Below are 27,883 nucleotides of genomic sequence, written 5' to 3' on the forward strand. Positions count from 1 at the left end.
CGTCTCAAAGATGGTTTATCCAGCATACTCACTATACATTACCCCGAAAAGCATTAAAAAGATTAACTCTATAATCTATCAATTCATTTGGCGCAATAAAACACATTACATTAAAAAATCACAACTTGTCAAAGATTACGCTAAAGGTGGTATAAAGTCAATTGATTTTCAATCAATGGTTGGAGTATTTAAAATAAACTGGATAAAAGCCTTCCTCTTGAAACCTGACTCCATATGGTTCCATATCCCAAAAAATATTTTCAAAAAGGTGGGAGGGTTGGATTTTCTCCTGAAATGTGATTTTGATATATTGAAGTTGCCTGTGAAACTGTCAGAATATCATAAGCAGGTCTTGTCTTATTGGAAGATGGTGTTTGCCCATAACTTTTCACCACATTGCTCCACCTTGTGGAATAACAGGACAATTACAATTAATAAGAAGTCATTGTTTATTAAAGAGTGGTTTGAAAAAAACATAATCTTTATAACAGACTTACTTGATGAAAGGGGTCAGTTTCTCTCAGTGGGTGTTTTTAATGCTAAGTTTAACATTCAGTGTTCCCTTAGAGAATATGACAAGGTTTGTAAGGCAATCCCCTTACCTCTGTTGAGTTTGATTCAAGGTTATTTGTATTACTCTAAGGCACAAATTAGTCTACCTTCTTTACATCTAAACCAGATTCTTTTGACGGATAAAAACTGTAATAATAAAACCATGAACAAGATATTTAAAAACAAATTATTTCACGACTTTAACAGTAACACAAAACTAAAAGGGAGTAATGTTAAAATAACGAACAAATATACGCACTTTTTAAAATGGCCTATCCCCCCCAAAGTCAAAGAAATGCAATTTAAAATAATTAATGGATATTACCCAGCAGCCGAAATGCTTAAAAAAAAGGTTTGGGTTTGAGGTAGAGCCATGTGGATTTTGTTCACAAAATGCGGAAAGTATTGATCATTTGTTTTTTTCCTGCTCAGTAACAACTGACTTTTGGCAAGATCTAGTAGACTGGTTGAGTATAAGAATAGATGGGATGACCCCACTGACTCTAACACAAGTTTTATATAATAATGGTGATCCATCTAAGGAACTGTCCATGCTACACAAGGTGGTGATAATTATGGGCAAATACCACATACACAAATGCAAATGGCAAAGTAAAAGACCTTCCCTAACTGTATTGAAAATTGAATTAAAATCTTTTTTGTCATCTTTAGAATTACTGAGGGATTCATGTAAAGAGGCTGCTTTGATATGCGACAATGGGACTCAATCTCTATCCTTTTAATGATTGTGTTTTTGGTGTACTAAGTAAGCCACATGTATGTTAAAGTGTTCGCAGAAAGGAAACTGTTATGTCATAAAAATGGCCTTCATATATTTATGTATATGTATATATGTGGGGTTTTTTTTTTCGTTTGATTTCTTATTCAACCTTTTCAAGATGTTGTTGCACAAATGTTGTCTCCCAACGAGAGATTGTAATATGTGCATAAATTTAATTAAAGTATTAAAAAAAAAAAAAAAAAAAAAAAAAAAAAAAATATAAACATACAAACAAAATGCACCATATATTACAGATTCAGAGAATAAACATTTCTTACATATTAGCAACTTTCATATATAGTGAAAATAAAATATAAAGATGGTGTAACCCATATCAACTACTCCCTGTCACATGACCCACGTCAGCTGATTTGAGGTCCCTCTTCTGATTGGCTCCTTCCATGTCGCGGCAACTCTGAAAACCGGCTGTGGAGGGATCAATTCATCTTTAAACTTTAAACTCAGCGGTAAGTGTCCTTAATATCTTTCAACCTTTGGTTGTCAGTAACCAGCCGATCGTTTTCGCGATTAAAAAATGACTTTGTGCTGCAGCGCTCCCACCGCAAGCAGAACTCCGGTTCAAAAACCGCTGTTTTTGAACACTTTCTTTACTTAAGCATTTTTATGGGCTTACTTTGAAACAAAGTGCGATTGAATGATTATTGTTATGTGTTGCCTTGAATTCGGCTATGCTGTCTGTTAGACAGTTGTTTTCCTTTATTGTTGTTTTTGTATTGTTTGTAGCGAACGCTACTGGACTGTATAGATTAAGCTACGTAGCTAAGATGATTAATGATTTAACTGTTGTACATGGATTGATGATGATTTATGGTTTGCATTGTTACCTAGACATGCAGAAGAATATACTTGTTTACCGGTAAACTGAATCGAACTTGATGTGCTAATGGACATTTTTCTGACCTACAGGTCAGGTTTTTTTTTTTCCCTCTTTGAATTGATCTTCTTCATATTGAAGTGGCGAGCCGGTAGGACCATTCTTTCTTTTCCCCCACTTAGCCGTCTTTGGATTACGGACATATTTCCCCCTTGTATGAAGCTGGACCCTAAGGAGGAATACCTTAAAAGTGAACTTTAAAAAGAAAAGGACCAAAAAAAAAGGACTCTTAGCAAAAGGACTCTTGCACAGAAAAATCACAGCACTGATTTATTATTTAATTGTGGACATTTACGTTGTGTGTTGTGTTAATTATTTTGTTCCATTTCCCCTTTCCCCTATTTAATATATATATATATATATATATATATATATATATGTATATGTGTGTGTGTGTGTGTGTGTGTGTGTGTGTATATATATATATGTGTGTGTGTGTGTGTGTGTGTGTGTGTGTGTGTGTGTGTGTGTATATATATATATATATGTGAGAGCAGTCCCTTCTTTCAGAAGGTCTGCTAGATGATGTTAATGCAGCACTACGGGCAATACCTACAACCACGATTACCGACACTAACAAGCTGATCTACAATACGGCAGCAGTGATCAGTGAGATGCTTGGCTACAAGTTGAACAGCGACAAGGGGCAGTACCCTCCATGGAGAAGGAGGCTAGAGGGCAAGATCAAAGTAGCACGGAGAGAGGTTAGCCAACTAACGGAGTTGCAGAAAGGTGCGACAAATAAGGTGCCTAAGAAATACAGCAAGCTGTCCATACCTGAGGCCTTGGAAACTGCCAAGCAAAGACTCACAGCCTTGGCCAGCCGCTTGAGGAGGTACACCAGAGAGATAGAAGGCAGGAGAATAAACCAGCTGTTCTCCACAGAACCAGCAAAGGCGTACTCTCAGTGGCAAGGGAACAATAAGAGAACAGCACCACCAAGGCTGGAGACGGAGCAATACTGGAAGAGCATATGGGAGAAGGATGCAACCCATAACGGCAATGCTCAGTGGCTGGTGGATCTGAGGGCAGACCACAGCGACCTCCCTGAACAGGGTCCAGTAACCATCACAGTGGCAGATATCCAAGAAAGGGTCTCCAGTATGAAGAGTTGGACAGCACCAGGGCCCGACATGGTTCACGCCTACTGGCTGAAGAGCTGACTGCACTCCACGAGCGTCTGGCAGCACAAATGAACCAGCTGCTAGTTAACGAGAGACACCCGGAATGGCTAACTGAAGGCCGGACGGTCCTGATCCCCAAGGACCCCAAGAAGGGACCGGTCCCCTCCAACTACCGACCAATAACCTGCCTCAGTACTACATGGAAGCTCCTGTCAGGCATCATATCGGCTAAGATGAACAGGCACATGGGTCAATACATGAGCGGGACACAGAAAGGAATTGGCAAGAATACCAGAGGTGCAAAACACCAGCTACTGGTAGACAGAACAATCAGCCGAGACTGCAAGACCAGACTGACCAACCTGTGCACTGCCTGGATTGATTACAAGAAGGCCTATGACTCAATGCCCCACAGCTGGATACTGGAATGCCTAGAATTGTACAAGATCAATGGGACCCTAAGAGCCTTCATCAGGAACTCAATGGGGATGTGGCGTACAACACTAGAGGCCAACTCCAAGCCCATAGCACAAGTTACCATCAAGTGCGGGATCTACCAAGGAGATGCTCTGTCCCCACTGCTGTTCTGCATAGGCCTGAACCCCCTCAGTGAGATCATTAACAAGACTGGCTACGGATACCGACTACGGAACGGAGCAGTTGTCAGCCACCTCCTGTACATGGATGACATCAAGCTGTATGCCAAGAGTGAACGAGACATCGATTCACTGATCCACACTACCAGGCTATACAGCAATGACATTGGAATGTCGTTCGGACTGGAGAAGTGTAGTCGGATGGTAACAAAGAGAGGGAAGGTAGTCAGAACTGAGGGGATTGAACTACCAGAAGGCAACATTGCAGACATAGAGGACAGTTACAAGTACCTGGGGATCCCGCAGGCAAATGGGAACCATGAAGAGGCCGCTAGAAAGGCTGCAACCACCAAGTACCTGCAGAGGGTCAGGCAAGTCCTGAGGAGTGTGTTATATATATATATATATATATATATATATATATATATATATATATATATATATAACACACCCAGCACGCCCCTGCGGGCGGTTTATCCTTCAAGCTCGGGTCCTCTACCAGAGGCCTGGGAGCTTGAGGGTCCTGCGCAGTATCTTAGCTGTTCCCAGGACTGCGCTCTTCTGGACAGAGATCTCCGATGTTGTTCCCGGGATCTGCTGGAGCCACTCGCCTAGCTTGGGAGTCACCGCACCTAGTGCTCCGATTACCACGGGGACCACCGTTACCTTCACCCTCCACATCCTCTCGAGCTCTTCTCTGAGCCCTTGGTATTTCTCCAGCTTCTCGTGTTCCTTCTTCCTGATATTGCTGTCATTCGGAACCGCTACATCGATCACTACGGCCGTCTTCTTCTGTTTGTCTACCACCACTATGTCCGGTTGGTTAGCCACCACCATTTTGTCCGTCTGTATCTGGAAGTCCCACAGGATCTTAGCTCGGTCATTCTCCACCACCCTTGGGGGCATCTCCCATTTTGACCTCGGGACTTCTAGGTTATACTCGGCACAGATGTTCCTGTATACTATGCCGGCCACTTGGTTATGGCGTTCCATGTATGCCTTGCCTGCTAGCATCTTGCACCCTGCTGTTATGTGCTGGATTGTCTCTGGGGCATCTTTACACAGCCTGCACCTGGGGTCTTGCCTGGTGTGATAGACCCCAGCCTCTATGGATCTTGTGCTCAGAGCTTGTTCTTGTGCTGCCATGATTAGTGCCTCTGTGCTGTCTTTCAGTCCAGCTTTGTCCAGCCACTGGTAGGATTTCTGGATATCAGCCACCTCCTCTATCTGCCGGTGGTACATACCGTGCAGGGGCCTGTCCTTCCATGATGGTTCCTCGTCTCCCTCCTCTTTCTTGGGTTTCTGCTGCCTGAGGTATTCACTGAGCACTCGGTCAGTTGGGGCCATCTTCCCAATGTATTCTTGGATGTTCCTTGTCTCATCCTGGACTGTGGTGCTGACACTCACCAGTCCCCGGCCCCCTTCCTTCCGCTTAGCGTACAGCCTCAGGGTGCTGGACTTGGGGTGAAACCCTCCATGCATGGTAAGGAGCTTTCTTGTCTTTATGTCAGTGGCTTCTATCTCCTCCTTTGGCCAGCCTATTACCCCAGCAGGGTACCTGATCACGGGCAGGGCGTATGTGTTGATGGCCCGGATCTTGTTCTTACCATTCAGCTGACTCCTCAGGACTTGCCTGACCCTCTGCAGGTACTTGGTGGTTGCAGCTTTTCTTGCGGCCTCTTCATGGTTCCCATTCGCCTGCGGGATCCCCAAGTACTTGTAACTGTCCTCTATGTCTGCAATGTTGCCTTCTGGTAGTTCAATCCCCTCAGTTCTGACTACCTTCCCTCTCTTTGTTACCATCCGACTACACTTCTCCAGTCCGAACGACATTCCAATGTCATTGCTGTATAGCCTGGTAGTGTGGATCAGTGAATCGATGTCTCGTTCACTCTTGGCATACAGCTTGATGTCATCCATGTACAGGAGGTGGCTGACAACTGCTCCGTTCCGTAGTCGGTATCCGTAGCCAGTCTTGTTAATGATCTCACTGAGGGGGTTCAGGCCTATGCAGAACAGCAGTGGGGACAGAGCATCTCCTTGGTAGATCCCGCACTTGATGGTGACTTGTGCTATGGGCTTGGAGTTGGCCTCTAGTGTTGTACGCCACATCCCCATTGAGTTCCTGATGAAGGCTCTTAGGGTCCCATTGATCTTGTACAATTCTAGGCATTCCAGTATCCAGCTGTGGGGCATTGAGTCATAGGCCTTCTTGTAATCAATCCAGGCAGTGCACAGGTTGGTCAGTCTGGTCTTGCAGTCTCGGCTGATTGTTCTGTCTACCAGTAGCTGGTGTTTTGCGCCTCTGGTATTCTTGCCAATTCCTTTCTGTGTCCCGCTCATGTATTGACCCATGTGCCTGTTCATCTTAGCCGATATGATGCCTGACAGGAGCTTCCATGTAGTACTGAGGCAGGTTATTGGTCGGTAGTTGGAGGGGACCGGTCCCTTCTTTGGGTCCTTGGGGATCAGGACCGTCCGGCCTTCAGTTAGCCATTCCGGGTGTCTCTCGTTAACTAGCAGCTGGTTCATTTGTGCTGCCAGACGCTCGTGGAGTGCAGTCAGCTTCTTCAGCCAGTAGGCGTGAACCATGTCGGGCCCTGGTGCTGTCCAACTCTTCATACTGGAGACCCTTTCTTGGATATCTGCCACTGTGATGGTTACTGGACCCTGTTCAGGGAGGTCGCTGTGGTCTGCCCTCAGATCCACTAGCCACTGAGCATTGCCGTTATGGGTTGCATCCTTCTCCCATATGCTCTTCCAGTATTGCTCCGTCTCCAGCCTTGGTGGTGCTGTTCTCTTATTGTTCCCTTGCCACTGAGAGTACGCCTTTGCTGGTTCTGTGGAGAACAGCTGGTTTATTCTCCTGCCTTCTATCTCTCTGGTGTACCTCCTCAAGCGGCTGGCCAAGGCTGTGAGTCTTTGCTTGGCAGTTTCCAAGGCCTCAGGTATGGACAGCTTGCTGTATTTCTTAGGCACCTTATTTGTCGCACCTTTCTGCAACTCCGTTAGTTGGCTAACCTCCCTCCGTGCTATCTATCTATCTATCTATCTATCTATCTATCTATATTTTTTATTTTATTTTTGAGATTTAAGATTCGTTTATTTAATAACCATCTCCACAATAACCAACATTAAGTAGCATCATCACAATCATACCAGGATACAATGATAGAATCTGAGACAAAGGCTATATACACTACACCAGTGCTTCCCAAACTTTTTCCAGCCACGTACCCCTTGAGACATGTCACCCTCAGCCGCATACCCCCTACTACGAACGACTCTTAATTAGTGTCTATAAATACATTGCAATATCGCATGCATAAAGATAAATACTGCACAGTCGATTATTTCTCACCACCAAATGAATTTATCAATATTTTTTAGTAATGACAGAGTTTTAATAACAAACTTTACTACTTAATACTAGCAGTGTATCAAAGGATTTATTAGAATTCACTTTTTTGTCGAGAGCATAAAGGCCATGAACTTTCATTAAACAGAACTTTATTTAATGTGATGGATGTGCTTGAGCAGAGGCACACAGCTCTTCAATGTTTGGCTCAATTTGGGAAAGGCTGAGTCTTAAATCGTTTTCCACACAAAGTCTTGCTCTGTATTTTGTTTTCATGTTTGTTAAAGCAGAAAATCCCTTTTCGCATAAGTATGTGGTGGCGAAAGGCATCAGAGTCTTGACAGCGCGCTTAGCCAGCGCGGGCTGTTCAGTGCGCAGCCCTATCCAGAAATCCGCCAGGTTCTTTTGAGCGTGTTCAACTTTTAGAGATCCATCTGTGGCGATTTCAATTAGGCTCTCCTGGTCAGACGGTGATAACGAAGTAGGCACGGCGGTGAACGGGTGACGTATCCAATCATTTGAGCCGTCCGTCTCTGGGAAGTATCGGCGTAACTGCACCGCCAGCTCCTCAAGGTGCACGTTACATTCGCGCTTTACACTTTTAGATAGTGTGAGATCATTAGAGCACAGAAAATCATGCAGCACAGGAAAGACTTCAGTGTTGTTTGTATCCAAGCAGTTCTTCCAAAGGTTTAACTTCTTTATCATGGCCTCAACTTTATCTTGAACATTGAATATAGTTGCAGAAACGCCTTGTAATCCGAGATTGAGTTCGTTCAGACGAGAAAATATATCACACAGATAAGCCAGGCAGGTAAGGTACTCTTCATCATGCAAATGTTCAGACAGCTCAAAGGGATGGTTACTGAAGAAAACTTTAAGTTCATCCCTCAACTCAAAGAAACGGGTCAGCACTTTCCCTCTAGATAGCCAGCGAACCTCTGTGTGGAGTAATAATGTCTCATGCTCGCTGCCCATCTCATTGCACAACGCAGCAAATAAGCGGGAGTTCAGCGGCCTGGCTTTCACAAAGTTAACCATTTTTACACTCGTGTCCAAAGCATGTTTCAAACGGACAGGTATTCCCTTTGCAGCAAGAGCCTCTCGGTGGATGCTGCAGTGTACCCAAGAGGCATCTGGCGCGACTGCTTGCACACGCGAAACTACACCTCCGTGTCTCCCAGTCATGGCCCGTGCGCCATCAGTACAGATGCCAACACATCTGTCCCACACGAGTCCATGTGTGTTCATGAATGTGTCCAGCTTTTGAAAAATATCTGCGGCAGTTGTCCTTTGTTCCAGCGGTTTACAGAACAGCATGTCCTCCTTGATGGTTCCTTCATGAATGTAGCGCACATATACGAGAAGATGCGCCAGGCCAGCCACATCCGTGGACTCATCTAGCTGTATTGCATAACATTCACTGTGGCGTATGCGCAGAAGTAGCTGCTGTAAAACATTTTCTGACATTGCATTGATGCGCCGTAAGACAGTATTGTTTGATGATGGAATGGACTGTATCGTCTTTTTTGCCTTTTCCCCCAACATTGTCCCTACCATATCTAAAGCAGCAGGGAGAATGAGGTCCTCCACAATAGTGTGGGGTTTGTTGTTTTTAGCCACTCTGTAACTGACCATGTAAGATGCTTGTAGTCTGTTTTTATTCATAAGATCTGGCACCTGAATGCAGGTTTTACTTGTTGAAAGTGATTTTAGCTGTCGCTCAAAATATTCCCTTGGTTTATTTTTCAAATGGGGATGATTTGTCTCTAAATGTCTGCGCAAAAGTGAAGGTTTCATTGAGTTCTGAGACAATACTTTTGCACAAATAACACACTGTGGCCGGGGAAATCCACCAATATTTATACACGTAAACCCCAGCGAAATATAATTGTCATCATATTTGCGCTTCTTTGATGAGGTTGTGTTACAGTCCGAGCTGTCATGCTTTCTCCCACTTTGACGCTCCGCATCAGACACTTCATCACTTTCCACATGGCTGGCTCCAGCTATGCTAGCCACTTGGCTAGTAACCACAGATACATCCCTGCTAGCACTGCTAGCATCCAAATCTGACTAACACATTGTTGTTGAACAATCACCTGTGCGGTCACTGGAAAATGCATCTTCAGATATGAGCTTATTGGTTGTTGTGGCCGGTGTCTCTGTGGTAGGGCCTTTTTTTCTTGTTAACCACTTGTCCATTTTCGCGCTGCACTGAATGCTTGGAGGCAACTTCAACTGTTAGGTGTCAGTCATTTGGGCAAATCACGCCCATGTATTTTGTCAGAGCTATTTTTTTGCTGAACACCAGAGGGTGGTATATAGTCATGTATTTGACAGGCAAAAAAAACTGCATTAGCGCAAATTTCGGCTTTTAAAACTTTTGATCCCCACTCCAACCCCAACCCACGCGTACCCCCTACAGCCACTTGCGTACCCCCGAGGGTACGCGTACGGTAGTTTGGGAACTACTGCACTACACGATTAAGAACCAAATGATGAACCAGATAACTAGTGAACAATTTTCTCTTAAGTAGCTAATGAAATTTCATGCTTCCAAGTCTTATATTAGTAAAATGATGTTTAAATGATTTAAAACTGCAGAAGTCAAAGCCATTCTCGGGGGAACTGGTATGTGGGAAACAAAGACACCGCAAGGCTCAAGTTTGACGTTTTTGCTTGTACAAATAATAAAAAAAGTTCAAGAGCACTTCAATAGACTAATGAATTTAACACTAAAAGACCATCTGGGCTCCATAAAGAACTATTTCTTCTGCGCATCAGTCAGTAAATTCATCCATTGACATAAACTAGTCCTTAAATAACTTAGCGTTACAATGGGGTCACATAAATTAACAGATTATTAACTCACTAAATCAAAATCTTCTACAAAGGAAACAAAAAAAGCAGCCTTTTTCTTTTTAACTAAAGTCAAAGATTTAACCAACAGGTTTAGGTCGTTTTTCCAGTGAGCCAGTGTTGGTTTAATCTTAAAAAAGCGACATTTATGTATAAAATACTTACACAAGATTAATAACACATTAACACCATAATTAGCTTTCTTTTCTTTCAAAAACACTCCAAACATTATCATATTTAAGGTAAATGGGGTAATTTGAATCCCACTGGAATAAAGCCAGGTATGAAAATCCAACCAAAATATTTGTATAAAATTGCACAAAAAGAATAGATGGTCCTCGGATCGGGTAGTGACAATGGGAAGAGAGAAAGATGGCAGCTTGGTCAGCACTAGTTTTTTCTTTTTCTTTTTTTTTTTTTTTTTAAACTTTATCACATTATAGACATACAGTCAAGTAAAACAGGGATCAAATAAAAGATGACATTGTGGTAGTACAATGAGGAACAGAAAGAGTGACAAGGACAGTGAGACAAAAGTGAGTACAAAAAATAAAATAAATCAAGGGGAACATAAATAAACAAAAGTTTGCAAGAGCCAAAATCAAGTTAGCAGTTTCAATCGGTTACAGATGTTAACAGTCTTGAGAACCTTAGTGTTTTTTGATGAGGAGATTGTCCTTATATATTGTGCAAGTTCCATTTTTAATACAAGAAGTTCAGGCTTTCTGCCGAGGACTTTGCTTTTGTGTATATGAAATTTTGCCAAAAATAAAACCAAATTTATAAAAAAGAAAGCATCATTGTCCTTGTCTTTAAAATTATAATAGCCAAAGATAACATCCTTATAGTATAGTTGGAGATTAGGAAGAACAAAGTCAGTAATAAACTTGTGGAAATCCTTCCAGAATTTACACGTAAATTTACACGACCAAAACAGATGAGAAACTGTTTCAGGTTGCTCTTGACAGAAGGTACAATTTACATTTATTTCAGCCATAAATTTGGACAAATATTGTTTGGTAGGGTAAAACTTATGAATCAACTTAAAGGAAATCTCTTTAATTTTTTTGGTTAAGAAAAACCTTTGTGGTAAAGTCCAACCTTTTTTCCATTCAATATCTGTTACAAAATTGGCCCAATAAAATATGGCTGATGGAACAGAGACCATTGCATCCTGAAAGAGAGATCTTATTTTGGTATTTATAGACTTATGAGAGGAAAAGCAAACATTGCCAGGAGAAGAATGTAACACATCCGGGGGAGTGACCTGTAGTGGAGCACTGTGGGAGCATCTGTGTAACATGGACAGACCAGATGGGATGGCATCGAGCACTATTGAGAATTCTTTAGGCGTTATCGGTACATTGTATCTCCTGAGGAACTCAGAGTAATTATAAAAGAGTCCATCTTCTCTAAATAACTGACTAACCAAGATTATTCCATTATTAAACCAGTTATTTTAAAAAAGAGTTTTATTTTTATAAATAATATTGCAGTTATTCCAAATAAAACAGTTTTGTGGAGAGAAATTGTGTTTGTAAGTCAGCGCCCATGCCAAAAGAATTTGTTGATGAAAGTGAGAAAGTTTCAGTGGTATTTTTGGAATACTGTAATTGCAGAGCAGTAGGAAGTTAAGGCCGCCTAAATTAGAGAACACATGATGTGAGATAAAGTTCCAGATAGAAGTGGGATTTCTTAAATACTTTTTAATCCAGTTTATTTTAAAGGTGTTGTTAAGAGCACCGAAATCAATAAAATTTATGCCTCCTTTATCATATGAATTTAAAGCTACTGATTTACGTAAGTAGTGAGTTTTATTTTTCCATAAAAAATTGTATAATAATTTGTTAATCGACTACAGGTTGTATTATCAACATGTAATGACTGGGCAGCATAGGTTAGACGGGAGATACCTTCAGCCTTCGATAGCAGAACTCTACCCTTCAATGACAGGTCTCGCTGTAGCCAATGATTAAAGATTTTTTGGGATTTATCTATAATAGGAATGAAGTTTGTGGAGCATCTGGATTGCTCATTTTTTATTATTTGAATTCCAAGGTATCTTACAGAGTTTCTTACAGGTATTCCATGAATTGAAGTTGCTAAACAACTTTTAACTGGTAAAAGTTCACATTTATGCAGGTTGAGTGAAAGTCCGGAGGCTTTAGAGAATGGCTGTATATTGTTAATGGCCACTGAAACTTGCGAGGCGTCTCTGAGGAAGAGAGCTGTATCGTCTGCCAGCTGACTTATGAGTATTTCTCTGTTAGCAATGACCAGGCCTTTTAAAGAACTGAGTTTAATGTGCGAATTAAGGAGTTGCACAGAAAGAAGGAATAAATATATGGATAGGGGGCAACCCTGCCTCACTCCACGCTTTCGAGAAAATCTTGGGGAAATACCAGTGGCAAGCTTTATGGAGCTGTTACTATTGGAATACAGTGTCCGAACGGCATTACAGAAGGACTGACCAAACCCAAATTTATTTAAAGCAGTAAAAATAAACTCATGCTCTAAGGAGTCGAACGCCTTGTAGAAATCTAAAAAAAAGAACAAGACTATCACCCTGTACAAGTTCTGGGTAATCTATTATGTCTAGAATTAATCTTATGTTGTTTGAGATATGACGATTCCGCATGAAACCAGACTGACTCTCATCAATAACTTTATCTAATACAGGTTTCATTCTATTAGCCAGAATTTGTGCCAATATCTTATAATCATTATTCAGTAAAGAGATTGGTCGCCAATTGTCTAAGAGCAAAGGATCCTTTCCTGGTTTTGGAATGAGGGTGATCAAACCTTGACATAAAGTGGGAGGGAGTGCACCTCTATCCATACTTTCCTTAAAAACTTCTAAAAGAAACGGGGCTAAACTGTCAGCGAACTGTTTGTAAAGCTCGGCAGTTAGGCCGTCAGGTCCAGAGGATCTGTTAATCTTCAGATGTTTTATAGCATCTGCAACCTCAATCAAAGAAATCGATCTGTCGCAAAGCTGACTATCCTCCTCATTGAGCTGAGTGATTTTGTCTAAAGAATTTAAAAAAGTCAGACAAGCTTCAGGGCAATAACTAGAAGAATAAAGTTTGCAATAAAAGTTTGAACAATATTTTGCTATGGTATCCTTATCATTATAAATTGTCCCATTAATATTTAGTTGTAGGATGGAGTTGGTGTTAGATTGATGCTTTTCAAGTCTGAAAAAATAGGCTGAATTCTGCTCTCCTTCTTCGAGCCATTTCCTGCGAGACCGAATAAATGCTCCGTCAGCTTTGCGTTTGTAAATCTCATCTAACCTGTGCTGCAGGTCAACCAGTTCTAGCTTATCAGATTCACTGAGGGTGTCTATTGGTTTGGAAGTAAGGCATGTGATCTCTTGTATCACTTGCATCTCATCAGATCTTCTTTTTTCTGCTAAATCACTGCTATATTTTCTAAAGAATTTTCCAATTTCATATTTCAAAAGTTCCCAGTTACTACAAAATGTATTATCTGTGAGAGCTTTACTCCAATAAAGTTTAATGAATCTCTGAACTTCACAAATCACTTCTTTATGCTCAAGAATGGTACTATTTAACTTCCAGTAAGAGGTTTTAGTGATTAGGGAGGATGACAACGGGATTGATAAGCTAACCATTTTGTGGTCTGAGAGTGGTGTAGGATAAATATCCGTTTTAACTTTTTCTAAATCTTTTGAGATAAGCCAAAAATCGATACGCGAGTGTCTGGTTTGAGTCTTATTGCACCATGTATAAGCTATCTGAGACGAATGAGAATCCCTCCAAGAATCGACTAAGTTGAATCTTTGTGCAAACAGTCTTATGAATGAGTTAGAGTCTGAACTTCTAGAAGGCCATCTGTCTAAATAGCTGTTAAACACTGTATTAAAGTCTCCACCAAAAATAATAAAAGAATTGGGATATTTAGATAACCAGCGCAGTAGGCGCTCCTCCAACCTATCAAAATATAGTTTATTCTCCCTATACATACACATTGACTAAAACATAGAGTGTGCAGCCTCAACTATTAGAAACATGTAATGCCCATCTTTATCTATGTCAGAATTCAAGATTTTACCATTAAATCTTCCTTTAAGTATGCAGACACCAGCAGCATGCTCTGTACCATGGGACATCCACAGATCATCTCCCCATTGCGATCTCCAAAATGTTTTTTCTTGTTCTGTTGAGTGAGACTCTTGTATAAAACAGAAATCTGAATTGAACTGCTTGCAAAACAAAAAAATAGCCTTACGCTTAACATTGTTTCTTAAACCTCTTGCATTTAAAGAAATAACAGACAAAGACATAATGATAGTAACAAAAATTAAAAGTGACAAATAAGAAAAAGCTTAGACCAAGTAAATGAAGAACAGTTGAATTGGGAACCTGGTCACTTAAGAGAGTCCTATATAAGATGAGAACTGCAACCCCTGAGTAAGGAAATTGTGAACTTGAATAATAATAGGAATACAATAGCCTAAAACAATAAAACCAATGTGGTAAAAAATAAATAAATAAAATAAATAAATGCTTCACATATGAGCATTGAAAGGGAGCTTAATATAAATTTTCTTGCTCCATTTAAATAACTAATTATTCAAAAAAAGAATTAAACAAACAAACAAACAAACAAAATAAAATAAAAAGAAGCTTATCCAGCTTGCTCATAACATTTTCAGCAAAAATATTGCAGCCAAACTGAAGACCAATAAACTTATAACAAATAAACTGCATCAGTTTAACTCTGATCGTTTTATGAGTCCAACAACAAAAACAAACAAACAAAAAAAGAACGGCAGTGAAACCAAGTTAATCTTAAGATACTTCAGTTTTCACCTCAAAATACCTTGGATCAAGTTATAGGGGTGGAAAAATCCCTTTTCCCTCCACGAATGCACGACCTCCTACAAAGAACGCCAGCTTGTTTTCTTTGCGCGCAGCTTCCACAGACGGCCAGAGTCTGTTTCTTCGGGCACGGTCGTCAGGAGACAGATCCTCAGCCAGCTTTAGGTTGTTACCTTTCAGGTAGGTGGACTTCTTAGCAGCGCGCCAGACAGCATCGCGGTAGATCCTGGATGTAAACTGAATGATGATTCCCCTGGGTTGGTCGTTGTTGGACTTCTTGGGACCGATGCGGTGGACGGTGTCAACGACGTCGGGTAATTTATCTTGCATCTCCGGTAGGACTGATCTACAGACTTTGAGTACCTCCTGCCGCACATCCTGCTTGTCCCTCTCGGTCAGACCGTAGAGCTTCAGATTCCAACGCCGTGAATAGCTCTCCAGGTGAGAGATGCGCTTTTCCTGTGCTTCAGCGATTGCTTTATATTTTTCGAGCTGTGCCTCAACACTGACAACTCTGCTCTTCATATCATTTAACTCAGCACAGACAGCATCAAATGACTCCTTAACAGCTGTGATATGTTCAGTGTTCTCTTGGACAGCTTTTTTCATCTCGGAGATGGCTATGGAGTTGTCACTCACCATTTTTTCAAGAGTGTCCGACCTCGAGTTAATCAACATGGTAAGTGATGAGAGCTGGGAGAGAACCGTAGAGGTCTCCGTATCCGCAATTTTTCTTAGCTTACCAGCGGGAGAGGCGCATGGAGTGATAGGGAGAGGGGGAAACTCTTCTTCCATCCGTGAATACTGAAGCGGTTCGGAAACTGCCTCCAAATAGTCGTGCATGGAGTCGATGAGAGTATTTTTAGTGTCGGCGGGCATCTCAGTAGCGAGAGAAGACTGAGCAGCTTGGCTAACATTAGCAAGCTTGCTAACGGAGCCGCTGTTAGCATGCAACTTCTTAGAATCGGTCTTTCTCTTCTCGGGTTTGCTCATTTTGGTTCACAAATAGATACCAAAATGAGAAGTAAAGGATGACTATTGCGTAGGCGTAAATAAAATCTCTGTTCACTGTGTGTAATATATATTTTAAAAAAGGCCAGGTTCGCAGAGCTCAGCGATACGTGACTGCTCAGAGCGCCATCTTGGGGGTCTCCGCTTGGTCAGCACTAGTGGCCTCTATAATGTATGCAAATACATGCGGGCCGGAAACCCCGCCCCTACCCAGCGCACCCCCGGACGCCAAAACAGTGCCAGCAGATTGAAACTGAAAAATGGTTGAAACCGGAAAATGGATTGAAACCAAAAAAAAAAAAAATTGTAAGCGAAAACAAAAAAATTACAGTTTCAATTAATTGTTTTTCACTATCAATTTTTTTTTTCGGTTTCAATACAAGATTTTTCAGTACATTTATTTCAGTTACAATATTTTTTTTCGGTTTCGTTTCAAGGTGGCATCGTTCTGATTCCATAGGGTATCCAATAGTGCATTTTGCTTAGAAAAGGTTATAACTGAGACACGTGACCCGGAAGTATCTGTCGGGCAGCCATAATGAGAGCTGTTCCAATGTGCCAAATGCTACGGAATGGCGTTTCAGTGCTTCCCTTGTTGTTTCCTTTAGCGTAGGATAAACTGGAGCGTCCTTTATGAAAAGAGAGGAGACAGAGCTCAGTCACTGTAAAAGAACATCTGACAAATTGTGATTAAAAAAAACTGCAATAATGAACAGGGTGGAGCACATCATGTAAATGTTCATTGTAACTGCATTTTCTATTTCATACATAACCTGCATTTGAGTTTTTAACAGCAGTTTATTAAACTTACAGCCAAACTCTGAACATCACACTCCCATAATAAAACTATTTCTTGTTGACTTGTTGCATTGGATTAAGGGCAAAAACACCACTGTGTGTTGTAAGGAAAGCTTCTAAGAGTTCACAGCAGACACCAGAGGGATTAACTGCTGCCCAAACTGTGGACTTACAAATTGGTTTTGACTTTTTCATTGATCATATTTGACGCTTGTTCTCTTCAATCTTCAAAGATGAGAACAAAATCAGCTTCAGCTCAGAGTAGTAGCTCATTTTCGAGACAAATTGTTTTTAATTCAATTAAATGTTATTTGTACAGCACCAAATCACAACAACAGTCGCCTCAAGGTGCCTTAACCCTTGTATGGTGTTCGGGTCTGTGAGACCCGTTTTCAGTTTTTCTCAAAAGAAAAATTTAACAATTAATTATTTTTTCAACCTGAAATTCATTGGCTTTGGCTTATTTTCTGTGAAGAACATAAATCCGAACTAATTTTCAATGACCTCATACTGTACCTCCCCCCACGCATTTACATTACATACAAGGTGTTCGGGTCCACTGGACCCAGGTCTAATAAAAGTGTTGAAAGTGCAGGTCCTGTGTTCCCACACTCTGTCCTCCTCCTTTCTGGTGCTGCTGATGGTGTTTTCTTCCCCTCCTGCTCGCGCACAAAGTTGCCACATTGTTGAAAATTCAACTACCAACACCGTCTGCTCTTACATTCCCGCACATTTTACCCTCTTTCTTGAGGGATCCAAATTTTATTTTCTCATACCCTGTCCCTCCTGCAAATTAGAATCAGAATTCAGAATCAGAAAGGGGTTTATTGCCAAATGTTGAGCAGGTTTACAACATTAGGAAATTGCTGCGGTGCTTCAGTGCAAACATAGTGTCATAAATAGCACTTAAATAGACATGAAAAAATAAAAGAATAAGAATTAAAAGTGCTACGTTGAAAGATATATACATGAGTGCAGGTGGTGATCAGTGCCAAACATGGAATGATGCAGTGACACAGCGTAGGGTCATGTGTTAGTGGTGGGAACAGTCATATGGTTATTGTTCATGTGTCCAACAGCAGAGGGGAAGAAACTGTTCTTATGGCGAGAGGTTCTGGTGCGAATGGACCGGAGCCTCCTGCCTGAGGGGAGCAGGTCAAACAGACTGTGTCCAGGGTGAGAAGGGTCAGCTGAGATCCGAGCTGCACGCCGCAGTGTCCTGGAGGTGTACAGGTCCTGCAAAGATGGGAGTCTGCAGCCAATCACCTTCTCAGCAGAGCGCACAACACGCTGCAGTCTCTGTTTGTCCCTGATAGTGGCTCCAGCGTACCACACGGTGATGGAGGAGGTGAGGATGGACTCGATGATTGCAGTGTAGAACTGCATCATCGTCCGTGTTGGCAGGTTGAATTTCTTCAGCTGCCTCAGGAAGTACATCCTCTGCTGGGCTTTCTTGATGACGGAGGTGATGGTGGGCTCCCACTTCAGGTCCTGGGTGATGGTGGTACCCAGGAAGCGGAATGAGTCCACAGAGGTGATGGGGGTGTCAGTCAGGATGATGGGGGGGAGTGGAGCTGTGTGCTTCCTGAAGTCCACAATAATCTCCACTGTCTTCTGGGCATTCAGCACCAGGTTGTTGTGGCTGCACCAGGACACCAGACGTTCAACCTCCCTCCTGTAGGCAGACTCATCCCCGTCCGAGATGAGCCCAATAACGGTGGTGTCATCTGCAAACTTGATTAGCTTGACAGACTGGTGGGTGGAGGTGCAGCAGTTAGTATACAGGGAGAAGAGCAGGGGAGAAAAAACACAGCCCTGAGGGGAGCCGGTGCTGATGGTCCGGGAGTCCGAGACATTCTTTCCCAGCCTCACATGCTGCTTCCTGTCCGTCAGGAAGTCAGTGATCCACCGGCAGATGGGATCAGGCACATTCATCTGGGAAAGCTTGCCTCGGAGATGGTCTGGAAGGATGGTGTCGAAGGCAGAGCTGAAGTCCACAAACAGGATCCCGGCGTAGGTTCCTGGGGAGTCCAGATGCTGCAGGACGAAGTGTAGGGCCATGTTGATGGCGTCGTCCACAGACCTGCTGGCTCCACATGCAAATTAGGGGCATAATACTATAAATAAGACTTTGCCAGTGTGGTTCTTTATCACAACTGATCAAGATGGCAAAAGATTATCTGCTGCGAGGGCCATCCAATTGATTTTGGAAGAGAGAGGGGCTTCGGATGATGATGTTGACAAAGAGGTTTCAGAATATTTCACATATCTGAAAATTCAGAGTCTGACAGTGACTTTGAAGAAGAGGATGAGGTTGAGCACCATTTAGTAACAAAACGAAGACGAGTACCCCATCTGCAGCCAGCTCCAGGACCAGAACAAGCCCACCAGACAGCAAGTGAAGAAATATGGATGTCAATAACTGGTGAAATTGAATGGTCTTCTTGCCCAAGAAATGAGCCACCCTGCAGAGCTGTTACTGTGATAAGCCAGGGCCAACACGGCTGACAGTTACTCATGTGCAGGACATCAAGTCTTCATTTGAGCTTTTCATCCCAGATTCCATCCAGAAAATTATTCTGGATTGCAGTAATCTAGAAGGACGGTGTGTTTTTGGAGAGAGGTGGAAGGAGATGGACCAAATTCATCTAAGAACCCCAAAGGCCTACTTTGGGGTTCTTATCCTTGCAGGAGTTTTCAGGTCCAAAGGGGAATCCACAGAATCCCTGTGGGATGCAGAAACCGGCAAGAACCTTTCCGTGCATCAGTGTCTCTGGAAAACTTCCACAAAATTTCCAGGATTATCCGTTTTGATAGCCGAGACGACAGACCAGCTCGACGGCAGAGAGACAAGCTAGCTGCCATCAGGACAGTGTGGGATAAGTGTGTGCACCACCTTCCCCTGTTTTACATCCCTGGGCCTAATGTCACCATTGATGAGCAGCTGATCTCATTTAGTTGTGAAACATATTGCTTCACGTGTAAATGTGTTGTGTCTTTCCACGCACTCTACTTAATTATAACTGATTTATTTTTTTATAACATTTTATAAAAAAAAAAAAAAAAACGAGAAGCACATTAATTCATAAATGTGATCTAACAAAGGTAAAGGGAAAAAATTAACCATGTTTGCTGTTCATATGGTTTGTAATTGGGATGAAGTAAACATCTGTTGAGTAATTTAACATAAAATTGTTTGATAGTGTTAATTTGGAAAGCCAAAACTCTAGCGGGTCCACCAGACCCATGAACACTGGCTGAGTAACAGAAATATGAACACCACACAAGGGTTAATATTGTAAGGTAGACCCTACAATAGTACATACAGAGAAAAAAACCCAACAATCATATGACTCCCTATGAGCAAGCACTTTAATTCAAATTCAAATTCAAATTTTATTTGTCACACACACACAACCATACACAGTATGACATGGGGGTGAAATGCTTGTAGCTGTACAATGCCCGACCATTAAATGACAGAAGAAAAGTTTTACAATATTTACAATTTACTACAAAAGTTTACAAATTAACTTAGGAATTTACAGTAAAGAATGTGCAAATAGCAGAAGAGATTATAAAGACAAGGATTATAAATTATAGGAATTATAGGATTATAGGAAATGTGTGGTGGTGCGTGTGGTGACGTGTGTGAGAGTCCAGTCCTACACCTGGTTCAGGGCCCGAATAGCCTGGGGGAAGAAGCTCCTCCTCATTCTCTCTGTTTTGGCCTTAAGGGAGCGGAAGCGCTTCCCAGACCTCAACAGTGACCTCAACAGACCTCAACACTTTAGCAACAGTGGGAAGGAAAAACTCCCTTTTAACAGGAAGAAACCTCAGCAGAACCAGGCTCAGTGAGGGGCGGGGCCATCTGCTGTGATTGGTTGGAGAGAGAGAAGGAAGACAGGATAAAGACATGCTGTGGAAGAGAGACAGAGATTAATAAGTGTGATTCAGCAGAGAGGTCTGTTAACAGATAGTGAGTGAAAAAGGTGACTGAAGAATAAATACTCAGTACATCATGGGAATCCCCCAGCACCCTACACCTATAGCCACATAACCTATAGCAGACCTGGTCCAGCCCTAACTATATGCTTTAGCAAAAAGGAAAGTTTGAAGACTGATCTTGAAAGTAGAGATAGTGTCTGTCTCCTGAATCCAAACTGGAAGCTGGTTCCACAGAAGAGGGGCCTGAAAACTGAAGGCTCTCCCTCCCATTCTACTTTTAAATACTCTAGGAACAACAAGTAGGCCTGCAGAGCGAGAGTGAAGTGCTCTAATAGGGTGATATGGTACTACAAGGTCATTAAGATAAGATGGGGCCTGATTATTTAAGACATGAACTAGTTTTTAATTTAATTGTTTGTTTGTTTGTTTGTTTTTTTGGGGGGGGGGGGGGGTCCATTTTGATGATTATTGTTTGCACTGGAACCAGTTCAGAAGGCAGTTTCAGCCTTACAGCTGTCAAATGGGGTTTAAAAAAAATTGTTATCTTCATTATGACTTTTTAAGAAAGCAGAAACTTTACCTCTTCATTCTTAGCTTACAGTGTGTTCTTTTGTGATAATGCATTTGCTGAATATTTATTTACTTTCCAGGACAAATGAGAAGCAACACAGAAGGGAGCAGTTGCTCAGGTACCTGCAGGAGTTTCCTGTGAAACACATGTCGTGTCCATCATATTTGTGTGTGTGTGTGTGTGTGTGTGTGTGTGTGTGTGTGCACGTGTGTGTGCGTGTGTGTGTGTGTGTGTGTGTGTTGAATAAAAACTCGTATTACTTGTACTTCTGGTGCTCTTAAAGATGCCCCTGAGAGGGGACTACAAAAGAAGTTGCTTATACAGTTTCAGCAGACTGGTTTGATAGCAGAACTTTTGTGTTTTATAGAGCCATGTGGGTTATTATTGATCCCCCCCCCCCCCCCCCCCCCCCCCCCCGATTAGTTTTGATCAGAGGCTTCACTTCACAGAGTGAAGAGCTTTCACTTATGCCAGCTCAGATTAAAAAAAAAAGTGATATTTTGCTGAAAACAAAGGTTTTCCAGAGTCTTTCATTGAACATGGGGAGTTTTTATTTGTATTTTTTGAGGTGAACTATGAAATACAGGTTAGTGTAGCAAAGATGAAAAGTTTTGAATACCTTTTGAAAAAAAAAAAAAGGGCCACGCAGTCAAGTGTCCGTCAATATTAGAGATTCAGCTGAATAAGGAAATTTAAGTTGTTTCAGACAAGTTTGCTTGTGTTGTGTTGCTGCAGCTTAAACTATTTAAGACAATCAGTTTCCTTAATTAAGCAGGACACAACTAAGTTTAGGGTTGTCACAACTGAAATGTTGTGATGAATCTTAATGGAAGCAAATAAAGAGAATAAAACTGTCACGACCGCGCTGGCAGACGTGTGGAATTGGAGAAAGGACCCAAAATGCGGCAGCTCTGGTGCAGATGAGTATTTATTTAACAAAAGAAAATACAAACAGCAATGGCGTGGGTGAAGGTGAAACAGGAAAACCTAAACTGGGTAAAACTAACAAAACAAACCAGAAAAGATGCAGGGAGGTCCGGGGAAATACATACGGAGAGACGCAGGGAGACCGAGGGAAAACAACACAGACAAACCAGCAATTACTAAGACAGAAAATACAACTTAACCCCCTGCTGGCCCTGGGACCATTTTTGTACATTGTAGTTTTTCAGTTACAAGCCATTTGCACTGTGTTGAATAGAATATAGCCAAATTCTCTAAAAAAAAGTTTGGCATAATTTCATTTCAAAATTCAAGTCTGACTTCCTTAAATTAGCTTCAGTGGCTAAGCTAACAATACACATCCTCTTAGAGCCCTAGGGGCCGTTTACGGCCCCATTGACTTCCATTATAAACGCTATTTTTCACTGCAGAATTATTACCGTTAATGTCTTGGTGATTACTTATGTTTCCGTTTCGTTTTGCAGGACGGGCCTTAGAGTTGTAATTTTTTTATTTGTCCACCGGGTGGCGCCCTTGCTCCACATTTGACCCCGGGCTGGAAAACAGCGGGCTGCTTGAACAGACCTGCGGGAAATGAAGCCTCATTTCCGGCGTGCAGCAGCGGCTTCGCCCGCTGATCGGGCGGGACCATTTTCGGCCCCTAGGACCGTGAGAGGGTGCATTTTTTTTTTTTAGTCAACAGGAAATGACGTATTTGTTGTCACGTGGTATCGGATGTGTGTGCTGGAAAAAGGGGTCCCCGGTGATCGTGCCCCGGTGATCGTCGCGACTTACCCCGGGACGATGCACTTATTTCGGCCTAGAGGAGGAGCATTTGCCGCCTGGAGACCATTTTCTGGTCCTGAAAAAAAAAAAAAAAGGCGATCGAAATGAATGTTGGTGCCAATCTTTAGTCCATCTAAAGGCCTAATTATAATAACAATTGAATATTACCTCAAATGTTTTTTTTGGAAAATATTCAAGTTTTATGTTTTTTGGGGCAAAAAAAGCAGTACGCTCATGTGACGAAACCGGGATATAAAGGGTTAAAATCCGCGAAATGTAATTAAAACTTGACATGAATATTTCAAGGAGAAGTAGGTCTAAAAGATTGGCTAATTTAAAGTGGAATAAAATATTAATATATAAATTTTTTATAGCACTTTTTTTGGGCGTGGTCGATTAGGACCGATAGTGTGTGCATTTTATGAAATGCGCTCCTGCAAAAAAAATAAAAGGCGATCGAAATGACTGTTGGTGCCAATCTTTGCTCCATCTAAAGGCCTAATTATAATAACAAACAAATATTACCTCAAATGTTTTTTTTGGAAAATATTTAGTTTTTTTGTTTTTTGGGGCTAAAAAAACAGGGCGCTCATGTAATAAAACTGGGATTTAAAGGGTTAAAACAACGAAAATATAATTAAAACTTCATATGAATATTTCAGGGAGAAGTAGTTTTAAAAGACTGACCAATTTAAAGTGAAAAAAAATATGAATATATAAAGTTTTTATAGCACTTTTTGGGGCGTGTACATTTTTGTACACTAGGGCCTTAAAAGGATGCATTTTTAAGGGCCAGCCAGGTTAAATACACTCAGAGAACACAGGGAGATTACACACACAGGTGGGAAACACAGCTGGGAGTGATTAACATGACGAGACTAGGGAGGCAAACTGAAAACACTCACATAAGACGCAGACCTTCACAATAAAACAGGAACTTACACATGAAAGGACACAAACTAAGAAACGCGGACTAGATACAGGAACACACGGGGGGAACAGGGTAAACACTAATCAGAGGAAGAGCAGAACCAAAATCGTGAAGAGAAAAACACAAAACGCTGGGTCAAAAGGACCCAGGATCATGACAAAAACTGTGTAAAGATGCATTCAAGTTCATTTGGCTCAATTCATATTAATAAAATAACGTACGCAAGTTCAATACTCTTTACTTCGGGGGGTTTTGGTTTGTTTGTTTTTAAATTATGAGTACTTCAGTCACTGTCACTCAGTTAACAATAATAAATCCACTTAAACTGTTTGATTTTATTAACTCAAATAATTCAAGGCAATCTGAGCTAACACGCCAGGTTTTACATTGCGGAATACTGAAAACTGTGAAGTATATCGTTAATGTTGGAACTGATAGCTTAATGCAGACCTTCCCAAAGTGTGGGGCCCGCCCCCAAAGGGGAACGCAGAGCCATTGCAGGGGGGCGCGGTATGAAAAGGGGGGGAAGAAAAAACAAAACGCTTGGACCCTGCTGGCACAGGCGCCCACAGACACGCAAAGCAGGAGATGAAGCGTGTCTGAATATGTTTCCAAACCAACTTCATTCTAAGCTAAAGACTAGAAAATATGGTGAAGCAAATCTTCCCTTTGGCTTCACCTGCACAGGAGCTGAGGTAGGTCTCCCTGCAGGGTTGGTTTTCCCTGCATCGATAGCAGCGCTGGGCTGTTTCAATCACAGACTAACAGGATCCCACAGCTGTTTATGTTTTTGAACCCATTTTGCACAGAGAGGCATTTTTTGAAAAATGTATTGATAGCAATGTTGAACATTATTACACATGAAAAAACAAAACAAAAAAACGACATGTAAAATAATCACACCGTGATGCCTCTGCCTTTCTAAATAGAGGGACAGTAACTGTATGTAAAACCTGACGATAGTCAGATTAACAGTATTTTGTCTCTATCTGCTTTTCTGCAAATCATCTCATGTAAAAAAAATAACGTGCTCACAGCATGATGTGAAAAAGGCACATACCTTTTAACTTTGTGTGACCAACTCTATAAAATATAAAAATAAATGACTAAATAAAAACGCTCGAGTAAATCGATGAACTAATTGTTCAACTTCGAATTATTTCTCTTTTGGAAGTTTCATATTGTGCATAATGTAATACAAATATTTGAAAATATGGAAACAAAATAAAAACCCATGATAACGTGCGTATTTCTACACAACTAAAACCAAAACTTTACCGTCAGAAAACTGCTGCCTTGATAGCAGAATGTTTTAGAAGAAATCATCTCTACAAATGATTTTATAATCTTCCTGACTGGATTTTATTTAGGATTAATTGGCATAAAAAAATATGTGCTCGGTGTCCTCCCTGTCAGTTTGTCCATGTGTTCCTGTCTCGGGCTGTGGTCCGGGGAGCCTGACGCTGATTTTGGCAGAGCGCTCGTCTTACCGCGGGGGTGGCGAGGCTGGAGGTGTGGTAGGGCCTGCTCTGCTCCGCCACTAGCCTTGTAACGCGCTGTCACGCTCGTGCATGGCTCTGTCTGTACAGTTCAGCACGCATTCTCATTTTCTAATTTGCTTATTGTCTGTTTCTGACTGTAACTGGCCTGAAGAGTAATTCTGTGCTACTTACACCGTGTACGCAAATGACGATGATATCGTGCTGATAAACACATTTGCTCGTTTGGTGACAAATGATGTCGTTTTACAGATAAAGTGTAAACAGAGCCTACTCTGATTTGTAATTGGACTGTTCTTCGCTGTTTGCTCTGTCTCAGAGCTCCCCCCCCCAGCACGCGCGCTCACGCACGCAGAAAGAGAGAGAGAGATAAGGGGAGGGGTGAAGTGAGTAATTGATGGCCTTCCGCAATAACATGTTAGTTAGTCGGTCCAGCTCTTGGTGCATCGCTGTTCACCGAGTGAGTGCCAGTCTTATATATATTCATATTGTACGTCACTCCGAAAAAGTGCTTCAGAGAGACGGTGGGAGTCTGGGAGTCAGAAGTGTTTAGGCAGTGGGCGATATGAGGTTACACCTGTGATCCTTGCCGTGGCTCGTTTTCCTTCATTCTTGTCCAAACTTTGACATTTTCAGTCAGCTGCTGAGCCGTCATGACCTCTAAGGGAGACTCTAAACGTCCAGCTGTTCTTGAGGGCAGTAGTCGCAGTCCGCTGGATCAGCTTCAACCACCGGTCAACACCAACAAACCGCTGACGCCTTTCAGCATAGATGACATTCTCAACAAACCGTCTGTGAAAAGGAGCTACTTTCTCAGCGGAGAGAAGTTGCCCTCGGCTTGTCACGGCGTGTCCAGCCGGGTGCTGCTCAGTCAAACCTCCCCGCTCTGCGCGCTGGAGGAGCTGGCCAGCAAAACCTTTGAAGGCCTGGAGGTCAGCGTCCTGCAGGCTGCTGAAGGTAAAAGGCTGTTTTCTTCCTCTCTTATTGTAGGTAAGGAGAACATCCTCACTGTTACAACCGCAACAGCAGCAGCTTATTTTTCTGAAATATGAAAAATATCCGTAGATGTTTGGAGAAAAAGCTTTCAGCGTTATTTCTTGTACCTAATTGTAAGTACTACTGTTTTCTAAACAAAGAATGATCCTGTGCTATTTTTTCCTATTCGAAAACCGCTGTATGTTTTTTAATGTGCTCATTGAAATTTGACAAAGCACGCTAACTAAATGAATGAATCTGAATGAATGAATTTCGGAATCATTTCAGTGATGTCGTACTGGAGTTTTTGGTGACTTATAATTGGTTTCTTTTGTGTAACACTGTTTTTAGTGACTTATAAACGTGTGTTTTATTCCAGTTTTACATTCTGTATGATCTTATTTCTACAGGCAGAGACGGGCTAACCCTATTCGGTCAGAGAAACACCCCTAAAAAGCGGCGGAAATCCCGCACGGCCTTTACCAACCACCAAATATATGAGCTGGAGAAACGTTTTCTGTACCAGAAGTACTTGAGCCCAGCGGACCGGGACCAGATGGCTCAGCAGCTTGGTCTGACCAACGCACAGGTCATCACATGGTTCCAGAACCGCCGGGCTAAGCTTAAGCGGGACTTGGAGGAGATGAAAGCGGACGTGGAGTCCGCCAAGGCCGCCGGCGCTGTGGCCTTTGAAAAGCTCTCCAAGCTGGCTGAGCTGGAGAAGTCCGCGGCGGCGGCAGGAGGTATGGGTGAGGGGACGATTTCTGGGCCGGGCCAAACCGAGCAACACCAGATCTCTTCCAGATTCCACACCACCGACACCCTAGACCCGCTGCATTTATTACCTCCATCACCTGCATCGACCGGTGACTATCGACTGACCACCAAGTGTTGCTTGGATGATGAAGATGAGATTGACGTTGGTGACTAAATAACACAGAGACAGTCGCGTGTTGCCCAATAACGCGATAGTAACAGACAGCCTTTAGAGGATTTACATAGCGGTGCGATTCAAAAATAGACGCCTCCGCTGTGATTTGCCAAAGCCTTGCTGAACAGGCCCAGGCTCTGAAAACGCGTGGACTCTTCAGATTCAAACACTGATACTTAAATCTAACACTGCTGTCGATTGGCCGCTGTGGTTACAATCAGAAAGATTTCACTGCACATTTAATGCAGCCTACTTTGTGCTATAAAGCGGTTGAAATGCTTCTGTGAATCAGTTTGTAAGCTTGAGAAGACTGTTTTTAACCTTTTGATATATCAGCCCTCAAACGATAACTGCACAGAACAAGTGCGGTTGCTTGTATTAAACATGGCTTAAATAGGGTTTGATGTTTTGTAACACTTCACGTGCCTTTAGAAATACAAAACGAACCATAATAGCAGACATCTCTACAAATTGTA

The 27,883-nt window shown here is 42.1% G+C and overlaps 1 protein-coding gene across 1 annotated transcript; it reads left to right on the plus strand.

The window, feature by feature from the left end:
* Positions 1–1,581: 1,581 nt before the first annotated feature.
* lbx1a (ladybird homeobox 1a) lies at positions 1,582–27,789 on the plus strand. The gene is made up of 3 exons (XM_086260093.1): positions 1,582–1,800; positions 26,138–26,458; positions 26,887–27,789. Exons 2-3 carry the CDS (start codon positions 26,155–26,157, stop codon positions 27,405–27,407), a joined length of 825 nt encoding a protein of 274 aa, XP_086116219.1. The 5' UTR covers positions 1,582–1,800; positions 26,138–26,154; the 3' UTR covers positions 27,408–27,789.
* The last annotated feature ends 94 nt before the right edge of the window (positions 27,790–27,883 follow it).

This window comes from Aulonocara sp. 'chitande type north' Nkhata Bay, linkage group LG13, assembly GCF_057382095.1.
Source record: "Aulonocara sp. 'chitande type north' Nkhata Bay isolate Kocher_YH1m ecotype deep benthic linkage group LG13, A_spYH_male_GT1.1, whole genome shotgun sequence".
NCBI lineage: Eukaryota > Metazoa > Chordata > Actinopteri > Cichliformes > Cichlidae > Aulonocara > Aulonocara sp. 'chitande type north' Nkhata Bay.

What these genes read in the sequence shown, in the direction of transcription:
- lbx1a (XM_086260093.1), top strand. Translation starts at nt 26,155, where the DNA reads ATGACCTCTAAGGGAGACTCTAAACGTCCAGCTGTTCTTGAGGGCAGT. An exon ending in CGTCCTGCAGGCTGCTGAAG is followed by an intron (nt 26,459 to 26,886) that starts GTAAAAGGCTGT and finishes TTATTTCTACAG; the next exon opens with GCAGAGACGGGCTAACCCTA.